The 18,953-nt window shown below is 36.1% G+C and overlaps 1 protein-coding gene across 7 annotated transcripts in view; it reads left to right on the forward strand.

Moving 5' to 3' along the window:
- LOC128864279 (protein abrupt) overlaps window positions 1-18,953 on the forward strand; it is a 134,954-nt gene that overhangs the window by 95,080 nt on the left and 20,921 nt on the right. The window contains exon 7 of one of the 7 annotated variants that reach the window (XM_054103869.1): window positions 12,585-12,651. The exons of 5 other annotated variants lie outside the window; for them this stretch is intronic. In XM_054103869.1, coding sequence (XP_053959844.1) covers window positions 12,585-12,586 — 2 coding nt within the window. In that variant the 3' untranslated portion in view covers window positions 12,587-12,651. Of the gene's footprint in view, window positions 1-12,584; window positions 13,260-18,953 lie in introns of those variants that run through there. One more of the 7 variants, XM_054103868.1, reaches the window with a different exon arrangement.

The raw sequence follows: 18,953 nt of genomic DNA on the forward strand, positions 1-18,953 counted from the left end.
AACGCATTAAAAATCCATTCCTGCTCATTTGTCTTCTTCCGTGGAACTAAGGATTTCTGCCTTAAATCGCCTTCTTACCTTAACGCTTGAGTCGTATCTTTCGGATCGGATAAAACTGCGGATCGACAAAAAAAGAATATTTGGTGTCTTCAGCAAAATCCCCTGCACATAAGGTGTAGTGTGGATTGTCATCATGCTAAGTAAGATTTAAAACATATCAGGGGTGGAAATCCACTTCTCCACGTCCTCTACTTATCCACCTGGTTATCGAGGGAATAACACGATATGTCTACCGACCGCTAGCTGCACGGTCTCATCGCTCTTATCAAAGTAAGCATCTCCTCATAGCTCATCTTGTTTGCTATTTCGGCACAAAGTTCTCCAATCACCAGTATTCGTTTTTTTCGAGGTTGTTCGGAACACACTATATATTTTTACAGCAAAGAAATGATACAGTGATCTTATTATTTGTGCACATATAGTAAGGCTTTTTAAGAGCTTCAGACCAGATTTCCGCCCCTAATATGAAGATAACTATGTATGAGGCTTACATACAGTTGCCTACGTTGATGCTTGTATAGTTGCCACTTATCTAACCTCTCTGCTACTTATCAGGACAACGTCTTACGATGCGCCAGTTCAAGACCTGCTTCTGCTAACCATGATTATTTATTCTGGATTGAACAGTTTGCAAATCCGCTTTATTTTCCTTAATTCCGTTATCTGTGTCGTTCAATTTGGTATAATTCTTCGGGTGCATCCGGGGATCTCTAATTCGCGAAGAGTATTAATAATATGCATTCAGCTGAGATGCAGTATTCTTTGGAAAACAATTTTCATCTTTATCCGCTGATTGCGTCTTCTGCTACTTTGACCGCATCCTCCGTTGGTCGTTGCTTTCTGAAAGCGACTTGTGTCTGTGACAGGTCTCTACTATTAGCCTGACAAAAATTATGCATTCACACAACTTCCCTGAAGTGGTATTGGGTGGTATGATGATGAGTGGCCTAGCGGCTTTGACAACAGAACGAATAGGGGAACACACCGTCTGAAAGGCACTCATTAAATATGTGTACAAACGTTCGGTATTTGCGGTCACTGCTCGTTTAAATATCCAGAGTAAGATTGCATCGGACCTAGGCGACTTTCTGTCTTTAAAGCGCTACATAATAAGGAGGACTTCCTCTGTGGTAACTTTGGGTATCTCGCAGTCTGAATTAACATTATTGGGCTGCCCTGAAATACTATCATGCAACAGGGTATAATATTTTTGCATGCACTCTTTGTACTTCAAAAATGAAGAGCACTCTTTGGGAGTTTTAGGTATGTTAGATCCAAGCTCTAATTTTACCGAATACGTCTTCTTTTGAGCTTGATTTTTAATTAATTTCTGTTAATTTGTAAAAGGTTTTTTTACTATTATTACTGTTTTTTTTTTTTCATTGAACGTGTTTTTTGTTTCCTTTTATGAGCACATGTGTAGTTATGTACCTGAATATGTACATAATTCTGTTTTCTGATGTTTGTCCCACGAAAGTATTGTAAGAAAACCTGTAAACATTTACTTATTTTATACGTTAATATTTATGAGAGGATTTTTTACAAAAAATAAATGAATATGTTATAAGCAACCCCAGTTGCAACAACGACGGAATCTTATCACTCTGCCGCAGCACAAATGTGAGTATATGTATTCGAATATGTACAGGGTGGCTGATGAATTTTGCTACATTAAGAAACTCAAATAACTTTTTTTTTAATGTATGGAATTCATTTATTTTTTTTTTCAAGTTGAAGGTCATTAAATTTTATTAAATGTAGCTTAACTAGTTTTAAAAATAATTGAATTTAAATGCCCCCCATGCTCGTTGACACAAGTGCGGCATCTTAGTAAAAAGTTGTTCATTGCTGCTTTGAGAGTTGCGACAGGAATAGCCGCAATTGTTGCCCGAATGGATTGTTTTAGTTCATCCAAATTTGTTGGCTTTGTTTTATAAACTTCTTGTTTACATTAAACCCCACAAGAAAAAGTCAGGTGCAGTAAGGTCAGGCGACCTGGGGGGCCAACGAAATTCGGAGTTTCTTGAAATCAGTTTATTGGGAAATTTTCGTCGCAACTCTGTCATAACAGTCTGGGCTATGTGATACGTTGCCCCATCTTGTTGAAACCACACAGAGTTGAAAGGAATTCTCTTTCGGCGTAGTTCTGGATAGAAAAATTCTTTCAGCATTTTCAAATAACGGTCTCCAGTAACCGTAACGGTGTGACCATTTTCTTCAAAAAAATAAGGCCCGACAATACAGCGTGAAGAAACCGCACACCACACTGTCACGCGAAGAGGATGCAATTCCGTCTCGTGGAGTATCTGTGGGTTAGAAGTACTCTATATTCGACAATTTTTTTTGTTCACATTGCCGTTTAAATCGAAATGGGTCTCATCAGACATGAAAAGGCAGTTTAATATGTTTTGGTCTTCTTCCACCATTTGCAGGATCTTCTGGCAAAATTCCAAGCGAATCGGCAAGTCTGCTGCATTCAGTTTGTTAACCATTTAAATTTTGTAGGGAAATAAGTCTAAATCTTTGTGCATTATTGTTTGCAAAGACTGTCGGCTGACACCAAGTTGAGCAGATAAGCTTCTTGTTGAAACCCTTGGATTGCTTTGTATAGCTGCAGCTACAGCAGCGATCGTTTCCTCCGTCCGAACTGGTGGGTTTCGATGATAAGGCCTTCTTGCGACTGTTCCTTGCTCAGCAAAATTATTCACCAGTCTCATTATGGTCCATCTGCTCGGGGGATCGCCGCCAAACATCCGCCTGTACTCTCTCTGTACCAAAACTACAGACTCCAGTGCGTGATAGCGGCGGACTATCCAAATTCTTGTTTGCGTGTCCCAGTTATCCATTTTAATAAATTTTAAAGATCAATTTGCAAATTAAAACAAAAATGGAACAGATAACTTAAAAAGAAAAAAAGTTATTCAATTTTTTTTTGGTAGCGGCTTTCATCAGCCACCCTGTATCTAGTTATATAACGATCCTTGAGCTAAAAAAAACTAAATTAGTTAAACTGAGCCGGGAAATTAAATACACAAAGTTAGTTAAACGTTATAAAATTTATTGAAACACAACATATTTCTAAGCTACACAATGAGGGCTACTGCCTGAAACATCCGGCCGGCTCCCTCTTATCGGCTCCCACGATTAAGCCCTTACGAAATAAATTCATTTCACAATTGGAGTATTTTTGTAAATTGTGAGGACTATATGGCTGGGCAGCGGTTCTCTCCTAAATTGTGCTTTGTAAAATTTTAGACGCTAGGGGTGATATAAACCTTGTAATTTATTATTTTATTAAACCTATAAATATTACAGAGGTGTAAACTCTACCCCTTATTTAACTTCTTTACAGTAACTCGCGCTACGGTAGCTTTCTTTTTTAAATTATTGAAAACTCTCATACCTATGTAAATGTATTTTCTGATTTGATCTTGAATGACGACTAAAAATACTTCTGTTTCAGTACGAAGATCTCTTCTCTGTAGCCAAGTAAAACAGTTTTTATTATCGATTTTCGAATCTTCCATCAAATGTATGTATGTGCTTTCCTTGTAGTTAGTTCTGAGCACAATGGTTATGTGAGTGATTGGCAGTTTAGTTTCTATTTATTTATTTATTTAGAATCCGGCCTACAACGTAATTATATTTAAATACTAGATAAATGTAGAATAAATCGACGTTAATTATATTAAAGGTAAAAATAATGGAGAAGCTACTGGAGGAAAGCAGGGGATGAAGTTAAAGCAACTTGCGTCTCAGCAGGGAGACCATCAGGTAACCGTAGTTTATTAAATACAATCTTAGTAAAGACTTTTTGGACTCTCAATTTTCTTAACCGAATGAATTTGTGCGTAACTACCATTCGGTATTACATATGTACGCTACCCACTGTGGGCGCGAAACACCAAAATGATTTTTTAATAGCGATCCCCCCTCAGCAAGCAATGGCATATGGGAATACTCGTACTCGTATAGTTTAAGCCTTTAAACCTGTAAACTTTGAGTTTTAATTATTTAATTTATTATTATTATTCACAGTTAAAAATAAGCTACACACATACAACTTTGATATATAAATTTTATTAATACCTGTGTAAAACTTTCTTATTGTTGAGGCTGGGACACCTCAAGACGGTAATATTTTGTGATTTCCGTGAACTCTTATGAAGGCAGAATTTCATTGATATGCGCGCATGATGCTATTTTTTATAAATTAATGGTTCGGATGCTATCTCTTAACATACGACGAGGCAAATAATAAGTATGGTATTAAATATCTTAAAAAGTGGTACCTCGTTAAAAAAATTGGTTTAGCACTCTCTGGGTCACTGAACACGAAAAATTGTTTCATTTATTTTTCCAAAGAATCGTTTTCGAGATAAAGGCTAAACAAAAATAGGGCAGATACCGTTTTACAGTTATTGACAAAGAAACTTATAGAAAGTGCATAAAGCAATTTCAATTTTTGTCCATACACTCTTTCATTTGAAAATATGTTTTCCCTTACAAGCTTAAAACTTGAATTTAAACGCCAGACATTGTTTTTCACAATTTCGTAGTATCTTTTATCTCAAAATTTTTTATTACTTTTTTCCTGAGTTTATCAACCAAAAATAGGGGATAAAAAAAGAAGAATTTCCGAAAAAGCCTAAAATTTTTCTTTTTTTTAATTGAAACGATGTCAGTGTCATTTCCAACGATGTAAATAAAGGGTGTTTTTTTTAGAGGTTAGGTTTTCAAGTTGGCACTACTTTTTTCGTAGATGGTCTTTTTGACAGCTGTCACTTGATTTATGCTCAGTTTGGTTTGCCATTTCATAATCAATAGACTTACACCTGAACAACGTTTGCAAATCGTGCAAATTTGGGCCCAAAACGAGATGGCCACCGATCCCGATTTTCACAAGAAAATTTTGTTCAGCGATGAAGCTCACTTTTGGTTGAATGGGTATGTCAATAAGCAAAATTGTCGCATTTGGAGTGAACATAATCCACAAGCCATTGCTGAGACGCCGTTACATCCTCAAAAAGTCACTGTTTGGTGTGCTCTATGGGCAGAGGGAATCATTGGTCCATATTTCTTTAAAAATGAAGCCGGCCATAATGTTACAGTCAATGGAGAGCGCTATAGAGCCATGATTAATGACTTTTTCGTACCTGAATTGGACGATGTTGATGTGGACGACCTTTGGTTCCAACAAGACGGCGCTACATGCCATACAGCCAACGCAACAACCGATTTATTGAAGGAAACTTTTGGTGAGCGCATTATCTCGCACCGTGGACCTGTGGCATGGCCTCCAAGATCGTGCGATATAACACCGCTGGACTATTTCTTGTGGGGCTATGTGAAGTCGCTTGTCTACGCAGATAAGCCCGAGACGATTAACGTCTTGGAAGAGAATATTCGGCGTGTTATAGCTGACATACGGCCCCAATTGCTGCAAAAAGTGGTCGAAAATTGGGCCTCTCGGCTGGAATTTATTCGAGCCAGCCGCGGCGGCCACTTGCCCGAAAACATTTTTAAAACATAATGGCAAACCCTTATCTTTATAATAAAGCGAAATTCTTGGCCATAACATTAAATTATATACGTTTTATTTCATCTTGAAAACCTAACCTCTAAAAAAAACACCCTTTATATTTACATTTATATTTACATTCTTCGCGTTTTCTGAGCTTTTTGCAAGAACTATAAAAAGACCTGGAAAACAGATTTTTCGCCTATATCCCTAAAAAGCTTCTTCGGAAAAATAAATGAAACTTATTCTTGTGTCAGCGACTCCTAATTAGTCTAAAAAACTGAGCTTGTGGAACCGTCTCAAAATCTTTATTCGGTCGAAAAACGAGAAATTATCAAGTTTTTGGATTTTGATTATTGTGTAGATTTTGAATGTCAATGTAGTGATTCTCTTTCAGATATCGGTATTGTTATTCTTTAGGCCTCTTCTTTTCGCCCAGCGTTAGCAAGTGGCGATTAGCTGAAGCAAATTGTATAAATTGACATATCTTGGTTGCGCTGGAATAGAGCTGCTTTGCATTGAGTTATAGTATACCAGATTTATGAGGTATAGCCATTCGCGGCCGCCATAGCCGAATGGGTTGATGCGTAACTACTATTCGGAATTCGGGGAGAACGTAGGCTGGAACCTCCGTGAAACACCAAAATGAGGGAAAGGTTTTTTCTAATAGCGGTCGCCCCTCGGCACTCTATGGCAAATCTCCGAGTGTATTTCTGCCAAGAAAAAGCTCCTCATACAAAATATCTGCCTTTAGAAAATCGGCTTAAAACTGTAGGTCCCTCCAGTTGTGCATCAACATCGATACGCGCACCACAAATAGGAGGAGGTGATCGGCCAAACACCTAACAAAAGGTGTATGCGCCAATTATATACCTACATAAATAACCATACTTGCTAGCGGGAAATATTGCTCGATAACTTTGTTGTTGCTTTCGCATGAAAATTTTTCGTCAAGTTAGTCGGGCACAGAAGTAGCGAATAGAAAAGACCTTTTGTGTGCATGAGGTGAGATGCAACTTTCTCGCAAGTAATTTCCTCTCGTTAGTAATTCATGATTGTTATTTCTAAGCTGTCGATGTCGATTTTAGTCCAGTTCACTGTTCCAAAAGAGTATGGATGTTTTGTATGGCTTATGTATGTACTGTTGTATAATTTTATGATGTGGCTTATTTTGATTATCTAGCATTCAGTCTGTCAGGGCTTGCAGCATTGCGTACAGATTTTAAATGAACCATCCCTGAAACTGTTCCATTAGTATATGGATTAAATCTACGACTTCACTCAGGCATTTTTAATTTTGTATTCACAAATAAATGACATTTCATCGATGTGTATGTAATATATGTATGTATGTATTTTTTCCACTAAAATTTAAACCGTAAGTTCTTGAATGTTGCAAGCAATTAATATTTTGAAGATAACTGCCCCTAAATATTTGGAAGTTCCTCGAAAGAAGCAGCTGTTGAAACGTTCATTGAATATGGCCAACATTGTAATATAAGAAAATGAACAGGGAAAGTGGCCTTATTTCTGCTCCTTTTATTATTCCACAGTGTTTAGTATTGATATTCCTTTATCTCATCAAGAACTTTGGCTGGCAACATTGCATTGACATTTCATTGATATGAAGAGGCAATGTATAGTAGTTGATCACGCGATACAGCCATTGTACTCCATTACCGCAAGCTGTACACTTCCTCTGTGCTTCACAGTATTACAACCCTTAATTGCTTTCGCCACGTTTTTCAAAACTCTAGGGGCTTGTTAATATAAGTTCTGGCACATTCTACGTGTTTTTCGATTTCCTTCAAAGAAATTAAGGGTTTCTTCTTTCGTGAAAATGATACATTATACGAGTAGATACAGTAGAATTCAAAAATTTCACACATATGTACATACCTAAATATTCTTATATGCCAGCAATCTCTCCAAAATTTTTATTTTATTGCCAAAATTCATAATAAAGTTTTTAATATCCTCAGAAATTCTTTTATGCGCTAAGTTTCCCATTTCTTACCACCAATTAAAAAAGCTTTGCTAAAACTGCTTTTTCATCATCTCTTTGTCACTTTTAGTAAATTCCACAACTAATAATACTTACTAGAGTGTTACGAAATGGACAATATGGACGATTGTTTGGCACGCTTTTAAATTCATACGCAAGATTAAAACACGTTTAAAAATAAAATATTTTTTGTTTTTATTACACACTAAATTTGTTTTGTTTCGGGCAATATTTATGGAGCTATTTACTTACAAATAGTGCTTGGATGATTAGCCGTGCGAACAAATGTTTGAATCGCTGTATATACTTTTTTTTTTGTTATTAGCCTTTATTTAGTTATCTGTATTTTCCGCTTGTTATGTAAATTTATATTTTTTAATGGGTTTTATAGTGCTTTATTAAAATAGTGAAATTCTCTTTAAGATTAATAATGGCAGCATTATAGTGTAAACATACCTTCTGCTCAAATATGAACGAGACGTTATCAATAAAACGGTCCGCGGATGACATATGGCAAAAATAAATTTTTTGTTTTTTGGTAGGACTGTTATAAGCTTACATGGCAAATTTCAGCGTGATATGTCACATAGTTTGTTTTCTGTGCTATTGTAAACAAGTCAAGCTCGAGTGTGTTCTTCGAATTTAACGATGGAAATTCAAAGAATTTGTTTGAAATTTTGTTATTCCAACAAAATTTCGGCTTCAGACGACTTAAAAATGTTGCAGACAACCTATGGGGACTCTGCCCTATCGCGTGCACGTGTTTTCCAGTGGTACAAATCGTTCAAAGAGGGCCGTACATCGGTTGAAAACTTGCCTCATGAACGTCGTCCAGCAACATCAGTAAACGACGAAAACATCGGAGAAGTAAAGGAAATTGTGCTTGAAAATCGCACAAATCGCAAAATCGGTTAACGCTGAATATTATTTAGACGTTTTAAAACGTTTGCGCGAGAACATTCGTCTTAAAAGGAAGGAATTGTGGGACAACAAGTCATGGTTCTTGCATCACGATAATGCACCAGCTCACACATCACGTCTTGTTCGCGATTATTTGAACAAAAATAATGTTAATATCGTTCCGCAAGCACCGTATTCGCCTGATATGGCTCCATGTGACTTTTTCCTGTTTCCCAAGCTCAAGTTGCCGCTCCGTGGAGAATATTTTGAGACAATTGAAGTCATAAAAGAGAATTCGAAGAACACACTCGAGCTTGACTTGTTTACAGTAGCACAGAAAACAAACTATGTGACATATCACGCTGAAATTTCCCATGCAAGCTTATAACAGTCCTACCAAAAAAACAAAAAATTTATTTTTGCCATATGTCATCCGCGGACCGTTTTATTGATAACGTCTCGTTAATATTTGAGCAGAAGGTACTTCGCTCAAGCGGTGAATTTTGACCAGCGGACGTCGTCGTAAAAAAATTCGCCAACAAATTCGTTTGATTACGCACTATTAGAGTGTAGATATGTTAATAACAAACTTGTAGGTGTTTCCAGATCACGGTGTACAAAATACAGAAGTGGCACCTTCTAAAAACCGATACTTAATTTTTCGCGATTTTGACAGCCGATGACGTCAGTGCTGCGAATAAACAAGCAAAAGGAAGAGAAGTTACTTGTTTGTGAATATTCATTGAATAGCTTGCCAACATTGTGATCTAAAGATTTGTGACTTTTAAAATAAAAAAAACTAATGAGAACGAAGTACCGCGTGTTTAATTGTGAAAATGCAAATTACAAAAATGCCTCCAAATGCACTTTTTTGCCACCGTGACAAGAGAGTGTGAATTTCTTGCATTTGGCACTTTCCACTTGCTTTCACTTACTCTTCCTCTTCGTAAACAAGCAACTCTCTTCTCTTTGTTTGTTTATTCTCAGAACTGACGCCACGCAAATTGGGAGGGCAAGATGGCATTATATGGTTCTTGATTCCAGACGATGATTTCCCACTATATATAACAAAGAAAACTTGTATAACATAAAATTAATAGGCGGTTCAAAAAGAAGATAAAGTGTTGAAAAATAGATTTTGCAATTGTTAAATTCTCAACGAAAAAATAAAATGTTATTTTCTAATTTCAGTTTGAAAATCTGGGAATGTTTATCATATGGTGGCAATGGTCATTATTTTACCGCAGCCGCCAGCGGCGACATTAGAAATTAATCTATCGCCGGGAATAGGCAACGCGCGAATTTTGTCGTCCAACGTCGATTTTGCCGAAATAGTCTTTACATTATTGTACGTAAATTTGTGAAATGCTTATAAAAGTTTCCCCCTGAAATTTCTGACTTCTCCCTACGAAGAAGTGAGCGGTGAACAACATCTGGAATCAAGGGCCGGTTATGTAATAAGATGATGAATGGTTCCAAGTTAGATATAAAGGTTGATGAGGAGTATCCTGTAAAGAATTTTACATTACGCTATCAAGGAAGCAGTATCCCACCTTATGGGGGTACATATTCGTTCTGATCGATAATTGGGAACAACGCTTTAGGATCCGAGAAAAGAAAACACCATAACTATCTTAGAATGTTCAGTTTACATTTACTTTCATATGCAAATAATGCATAATCGAAAAAAGTTGAAATTCATGTTACAGAGTTTTTAATTTACGTACAAGAGAAGTAGATCAATAAAGAAAAATAAAGTAGTACCCAATAACTTGTTCAAGGGATCAGCGCTACTTATTTTGATATTTTTCAACAGAATAACATACATTTCTTCCATGAGACTATGACTTTCTTTCAAAAACAGATAAAACTCTTTATGTTGGAGCATTTGATCGTGGTAAGCAAATCTAATTTCAACAACTTTTGCTACGTTTACAAAAGTTATGTTGGTTTCTGACTATCTTATCTTATATAATGTGGCATACTTTTTAATGCCAATGGGACTCAATCTTGTGAAAGTTGTGAAAAAGAATAACTTGGCAATAATCGAAATGAAATAAGATTTCAGCGAAGGGATCATTAAAAACTTATTTCAAAATTGTTGAGCATTTGTTCTGAGACCAAAGAAACCCCAGTAAAAGAATAATACGAATTGGTGTATTGTTTTTCAAAATATTCTCCTTGAAAGTCAATACATTTCTGCACTCGCTTAACCCAATTTTCGAAGTACTTTTGCCACTCACAAGAGGATACCTCCAAAATCAGCCGATTAAAGGCTCATCAGGCGTTGACCTCTCATTTTATTTTTGATTTTCAGAAAATCATTAGGTACCAAATCAGGGATGCAAAGGGGATGACCCATAAATTCGAACTTTTGAGTTCTCAAAAACCCTCTTGTGGTACGTGAGAGCTTGGTCTTGGTGAAGGATGATTCGCCTTCGGCGGTTGATTTTCCTTAATTCTCTGAAAAGAAGATTGTTGTGTACCACTTAGAATTGGCTGTTTTAATTTTCTATAGTGGCATAATTTCAACATGACCAGACTATCCAAAATACCAGGTGAGTTGATCCATCCGCGAACAACTTTTGTTGAATTAAGCTCGTCTTGGAACACGTGGATTGCTGTTTTGTTTCCGATTTATATGCATAGATCCATGTTTCGTCACATATTACGATACCATAGACGTGCTTTAAATAACCGCGGCTGAATTTGTTCAATATTTCTTTATACCAATCAACACAAATCCCTTTGGGAGCAATTGTTAATCCATGCAGTATCCAACGAGAACAAATAAAAGGCAATCCTCACACCCTTAAGGATTTAAAAAGTTGCAATATTCTTTCTAATGATGGCTTAAAAATAAACTCTTTAATCTAGTTGATTGCGAATAGTTTTTTGTACTAATTCTACATCTACCGAATCACTATTTTTTGATTTCTTCAACGCGATCTGTGTAAATACTAAAAAATAGTATATTTTTACCACAATTACTTTTATAACTATTATATTTGGCGAACTCCATTGACGTTTAATTAACCTAATTGGAAATATACGAAACAGAAACAATGCAGAACATATTTTGAAATACTGAACAGTTAATATACATACATATATATTTCTATTAAAACATAAATTATACCGAACAAACTCTTCATAGATAGAGTAGTGTTCTATAGTAATACAGAAAGGTGGTAACCGTGACTAAATCTGCAGCAGTATGTGAGTTATCGGCTACCACTTTGATATAATTTAACCATAAGAAGGCGCTTTTTGTTGTTGGACCTTTGGTCCTCTGAGTTCGATTGTGATTGTATAATATATGTAGTGAACCATCAAATATTTGTAAAGTTTTCCAGAAACATTACTCAAGAATATCTATTTAATTTGGATACAATTACTTTGAGATCAAATTTTGAAATTCTGGTCATCATATATAGGTTTTCGAAGCTTAGGTTTTCTTATTTTGATTCCGTAAATGGGCGGTACAAAACTTAGAGTGTAATTTATAAAATGGATCCATTATTTTTGGGAATATATGGTATTAGTGACACAAATAAAATAAAATGTTGTGAAGTGCCAACCGTGTATTGAAAATACGAAAAAAAAAACAGTTGACTACGAATCGTGATATCACATTCATTATATTTAAAAGCAGCTAGTATAACTTGAATTTTAATTAATTTACACTGACGTAGTATATGTATAAGTAAATTGTTTTTAAATGCTGATGCTAAATAATTTTCCGTTAGTTTCGTTTATGCACTAAGATTCAAATTAATAGTAACATTATCATGTAAAAAAATCCGCGCTGTAGAATTGGCAGGATATTCCAAAAATTTCAAAACAGTTACTTAGCCTTAGCTTATTCCACATTTATTAAATTATATTTACAAGTTATATAAGTTCTAAGAATAATGCGTAAATATTGTTAATACAGCTTCTAAGAAACCTCAGAGATGTTTTAATGCTATAATGTTCTAATCAGGATGATTTATTAAGTGTTAACCCGATTGGGTACTTTGTAAAAAATCATTTATAAAATAAAACAGATTTTTTTCGGAAATAATAAATATTATTTTTTGCTTCTATTATGTGCAGGAACTCAGCGTTCGGTTGAAATACGTGTGCGCGCAACAGATCCACGGCCATGCCCAAAATGTGGCAAAATTTATAGATCTGCTCACACACTTCGTACTCATCTAGAAGATAAGCATACGGTCTGCCCAGGATACAGATGCGTTTTATGTGGTACTGTTGCGAAATCGCGTAATTCGCTCCATTCACATATGTCCCGGCAACATCGAGGCATATCCACGAAAGATTTACCAGTGCTACCGATGCCATGTGCGTTTGATCCAATTTTAGCTTCACGCTTACTAGCCAAGGCTGGAGTAAAAATTTCACCAGATGACCTACATGATCGTGCCTCATCCGCTAACAGTAACAGTGCAAGTGGACCAGATTACTTCTACAGTAATCAGAATAATATTGGGACTTGTGAAAAAAGTGTAGAATCTGACGACGATCCTGAGGATTTAACAGCTGGCAGTGCAAGCTTTTGTGGCGCTTCTACCGGAGATGACGTAAAACAAAAAAGCTTATTAGATATTGAACATGCTAATACCGCTATTGCTCGTATTAGAAGTGAAGCCGCGATTGCTGCTGCGGCTGCTGCGTTTAGCAAACAAAAAGAATTATCCAGCAGCCACTCAACAACGAACCAGCCTCTTTTAGATCTTCATCTCTTGCAGTTTTTAACTGAAAATACTTTTGGTGAGTTTTTACAACCGTCATTAAATATTTTCACTAAAAACTTATAGCAAACGAAACAAATCGAAAACTAAACTTAATTTGAAAAAAAACAAAACATGAACGAACTTTAAAAATATGTCTCCTATAATTAACTCCATTGCCGATGCCATTCTTATTTGCTTGTTTTCCTTTTGCTAATGAAACACTTTTTCTGGATTGGAATGCATTAATTTACCTCAGAAGAAGTCTACCTTAAATCAATTCAAAAAACAGAAACAATATTTTATTGAATTTGAAAATTTATTTTTATCTCTTCTTAAATGTTATAGTTTAAATAAAAAATATGTACCGCCAAATCGTTTTGTTCTAAAGCAATACCCCTCGTAGGTGGTTAACGTCATACTACGGTTCATTTGTAAACCGACACAAAATTAGCAACACCTCATACATTTTGGATATAAACAGGCCACAGAGAAAATAGATTTTCAGATATGTATATTTTGAAATTTATTATTTATTTAACCTAAATTTATAATGAAATCCGTACTTAGAATGGGAAGTGGTTTTTTATTGTGACTTTGTATTGGACGCTTCTCCTGAAGTTTTTGTATAAAAATTAACAATAAGAATTTTAACCACTATTTATCGGGACCAAAGAAGATTTTCGGATAAGAATATAACCATAGATTGTGACTTGTCTTCTTTGGGACTTTGGGTACTTTGAAACACCTTGTTTTTTTTTTTTGTCGGGACAGCTAGCAAGTGAAGCACTCAGACATGAATTAAGTCCATTGTAATACACTTGGATTCCCTTTTAATTTTCTTTAAATCTACCCGATCTCCGAAGAAATCTGAGTAGATCTTGTGGTGCCAAGGAGCCAAGATGGTCGCTCCTTAACACATCAGTGCCAAACACCTCAAACCTGATTGGAGCGAAGGCGGGGCAGACACACAGGAAGTGGTTCGCCGTCTCATCCTCCTCTTCACAAGCTGGGCAGAGTACACTGTCTGAGATACCCAACCTTTCCATCTGCTTCGCCCACAGAAAGTGGCCCGTCATCAGTCCAACCAGCCGTCTGCACTCCCCTCTGCTTAATGACAGAAGGGTTTGCGACAGTCGATTGGACATGACAGGTAACATCAGTTTAGTCCATCTGCAGTCCTCTCTCAGCCTGCCAAGCTCGCTTGTGGGTGGTAGTTACCCATTTGCTAACCGTGGCTGTGATGGCCGCAGAAGGGAGTGGTGAAACGGGCTCTGGGCCAAAGAAGTTGGCCTTAGAGCCCACCTTAGCTAAGGAGTCAGAGGTATCGTTACCCGCGATACCCACGTGTCCCGGGACCCATGTTAGCATCAGGTTATTATGTCTACCGACATAGTTCAGCCTGGATTTACAGGACTTGACTACCCCTGATGTGGTTCGAGGGCTGTCTAAGACCATAAGCGCAGCTTGGCTGTCTCTGCAGACACATATAGATCTGCCTCTCCATCGCTTTTCTACAACAAAGTTCATCGCTTCTTGAACTGCATACACCTCCGCTTGAAACACAGATGCATGCATTCCAAAAGCAAAGTGCAGTTTTGTCCCGCTGGATTCCACGTAGATCCCAGAGCCGGAGCCATGCTCGGTCCTGGAGCCATCCATAAAAATGCGAAAACAGTGTTTACCGGGCTCATATTCTGAAACACCTACTTTGCCTTAACATCACTACAGCCATATACCGAAAAAATAATGGATTTCTTTGTCCCTAAACTAATATATCAAATAAGGACTGAGTTTCATAACACGCATTTCATGTTTCCCAAACTCTGGAACGGGGCAGATTAATTTGCGTCAAAAAATATCTTACTTCAATACTCCAATGAAGATAAAAAATTAAAGAACAATCTAAAAAAGCAATACGCATAATTCGCACACATGAAGTCCTGCCTAAAAAAAGTCATGATAGCGCTTCACTACTTTCTAAAGCAGAAACTTCTTAGATTATTCTCGAAAGGGAAGACTAGTTTCCAAAACTTAAGATAAAATTCAGACATTCGGGCTATTATTTTTCTCGGCTGTACCATTTTCTTAAGATGTATGATTTTCACCCTGTGTCAGCTACTTTTTTATTTCAAAGCTAATACTAAAGAAAAAGTACTTAAAAGGATAGAAATTAAAACTTTTGCTTTACAATAATATTTTTAATGTTCCACAAAACGTGTGCAAACACCCTCTTTTTTAGTTAGATTAGTTAAACCCTGCGGCACTTCATTGAGGCCAGGCGAAAAAGTTGTATCAATTTTCGGCAACAGATTTCGAGATCGGCGCAGATCGGAAGATGACGGAAATTATCTTGTAATGCTCTCCCGATGCCTATGGAAATTTGCAATGGTGGAATGTGCCCGAGGCGGCCTATCCTGTGGCTGACGCTTCTAAACAAACAGACTAAATGCTGTTTTATTTAAAAAATGACCTAAACTCCAACACAAATCCAAATTCGCTGTTGATGCTAACACACCTGTTCTTCATATACATATGAGCAAGAAGTCAAACTAACTAATTCTTATTTTTCTTTTCTTTTATTTGTTTTCTCGTTTATGTCTACAAAAACGGAGAACCAAGTTAGTCAAAACGAAAGAAAATGGCTGCCGTAGCCGAATGGGTCGGCATGTGACGAATCCAGTAGTGGAATTCAGTTACACACATATTTTAATAATATTCGTATAGTTATCCTTCTTTAATCACAATTTTGACGATTTTGCTTTCAATAACTCGTTTCATAACAAAAATAGATTTAAGAAAAATTTGCTTTAGTTAGCAAATCGGTTATCGCAAACTAGGCGACAACAATTTTGATGCGGTTAACTCAAACGAGAATATAAAAATTATAGAAAAATTAAAAAATCACGAATATGCCTTTCGAGTATTTGGCTTATAATTTATCGCGTGGAGTGGAGGTAATGAACCCTCAAACACTGGAGTTATTTGGATGCAAGGGAGTCCAAACACCATTCGTGGTAACTCCAGACTTTGCTGAGGATATAATTTCTAGCTTGACAATCAACTTAGAGATTCTAGAATAACTGCGATTTCGACTGAGAAACAGATAAATCTTATAATCTTTAAGCTTATTCAATTCTAAACTATATTATTAAATAAATTGCATTTGATTTTAATTTCCTTAACACCTACTTTAGTTCCAGGTAGTGGTGGACTTAAATTTAAACCCGGTTCTAAGCTAAAAACCAGTAAAAATTCGACTAGATAGATAGAGAGATAGTGCTCTTTATTAAAACAAAAATATTTATACATTTTAAACACTAGAAATAACTTAATTAAATAACATACGACATTGACTCTAAGGTAAATTAAATACAATTTGAATTTTATTATATCATTAAAATACCCTGAGAGTTAACAAATTACAATAAGCGAATTAAACTAAATTACAAAAATTGGTGGTTAAAAACCCATAATTGGTGGTTGCATATTAACTTATATCTCATATTCATTTAAAATTAATTTTTTTTACTTGATTCTATATCTGGTTTTTTATAATATTAGACATTTTCCCATAAAGTGAGTTATGTTTCCTGTCTCATTCACAGTGCAGCTTAGATTTTTATGTGTAAGTATATTAAATCCCTTCCTTCTTTAAAGATCCACATTATTATATATAGATACTTTTAAATTTTCACTAAAATAAGCAGCCGCCGTAGCCGAATGGGGTGGTGCGTGACTACCATTCGGAATTTACAGAGAGAACGTAGGTTCGAATCTCGGTGAAACACCAAAATTATGAAACAGTTTTTTCTAATAGCGGTCGCCCCTCGGCAGGCAATGACAACCCTCCGAGTGTATTTCTGCTATGAAAAAGCTTCTCATAAAAATATCTGCCGTTCGGAGTCGGCTTGAAACTGTAGGTCCCTCCATTTGTGTAACAACATCAAGACGCACGCCCCAAATAGGAGGACGAGCTTGGCCAAACACCCAAAAAGGGTGTACGCGTCGATTATATATATAATACAGTGATCGAGATCCTTAAATATACGAGAGCTTCTTAACACCTTTTCCCATATTTTCTCTTTCTTATTTTGTTTAGATTTTCGACAAGCAATCTCATAATATCTTTCCAAACTATACTGTTTTCTATTGCATTTTCCCAAGTAATATTACAATTTGTTCCTAAATCTAATATTGCCTTTGCCCAAAAAATGTGTGTTTCCAATATGGCTTATTATGAGGTAGGCTGCCATTTGCGTACTCAAATAAAATTTTGTAATAATATCCTAAATGTAATTCAAGCATGTATAACCTTAATGGTTATTTAGTGCATTAATTTCTAAAAATATACAGTATGATGGTGTATTGCCAGGAAGACGCAATATTGCAGACGCAGTTCAATTGCACTTTGTCAACGTTTTCAAACATTGTGAAACCCTGCGCTGCATAACATAACTTTGCACTGCTCGCACTACAGCTAAAAATAAGTTCTACTTAAGAATGATAGACTAAGAGATTACGCCTTTCGAATTCGCCGTGTCGTCCAGGCATAGTGCCGTTTTACTCACGGAGACATCTGGAAGGGAGACATTGGAAATTCTCTTTTCATTCGCGGACACACGATTTACACCCGAACAAATAATAAATTTGTCTGACAGTAGCTGTTTCGGAATTTCGTGAAAAGCTGCGTTAAAATCCACGAAAAAGGCATACACTTTCTTTTTTCACAAAATTTTATGTGGGCAATTGATGCTACAGTACTTATAAATATATTGTCAACTGTCGAATATTTTTTCTTAAAACCTGCTTGATATTTGGTTATAATATTATTGCTTTCTTCCCAATTGATAAGTCTTTCGTTTCAAATTCCCATCATAATTGTAGCTATGCTTTTCATAAAACATATACCCCCCTAAATTTAATGCTATAATCCTGTCACCATACTTAAGCAAATGTGATAAAATTGATCCTAAGAGATTATTGTTCGCAGGAGTAACATATCTCCCAGCAGTTTAGACAGAGCTGTTTGTACTTTCTTTTATTTCTTTGACTTTGGTACAAAACAAAGTTTCGTCAGCATATATTCTAAAGCCTAAGAAGTCTTTATGAGTAAAATCAACCCTTCGGGCATGGCCCGTTAGTTTGGGCGGCTTATATATTTGATATTGCTACTGAAATCATTCCATGGGAAGTTTGAATCCTTTGCGTAATCCGACAAAGTTTTTTTGAAGACGTTGGCAATTCTTGATGAGCAGGAAATTATCTTTTTGTTTGGAAGATGGGTGGTTGTGTTAGAAATTGGTGGGAGGCCTGTAAGGGATTTTATTAAAGCACAGATTTCTTTTGAGTGTGGAGGTTAGGCTTATTTGTTTTGTTAATTCTGTGTTTGATGTCCTTTTTGCGATCTCAACGTCAACCAACGATTTTTTTATAGTATATAAAGGATGTTTGTTTTTTATTGTCCCCAAAATGAACTATAAACATTGAAATCTCCTTGAAGTAGCGTTGGACGGTGTGAACAGAAAATGTTTGGTTAGGTGGTATGTAAGTGTTAACTTTTGTAAATGAGGAGGAAAGGTGGAACCTGATATGGAACAGGAAATGGTAAAAAAAGTTGTTTCTAATAGCAGTCGCCACCAGGCAGGCAATTGCAAATGTCCGAGTATAATTGTAAAAAAACCATCTGCCGTTCGGAGGGGGCGTAAAACTGGATATGTCTTCATTCGTGGAA

Source organism: Anastrepha ludens, chromosome 5 (assembly GCF_028408465.1).
Source record: "Anastrepha ludens isolate Willacy chromosome 5, idAnaLude1.1, whole genome shotgun sequence".
Taxonomy (NCBI): domain Eukaryota; kingdom Metazoa; phylum Arthropoda; class Insecta; order Diptera; family Tephritidae; genus Anastrepha; species Anastrepha ludens.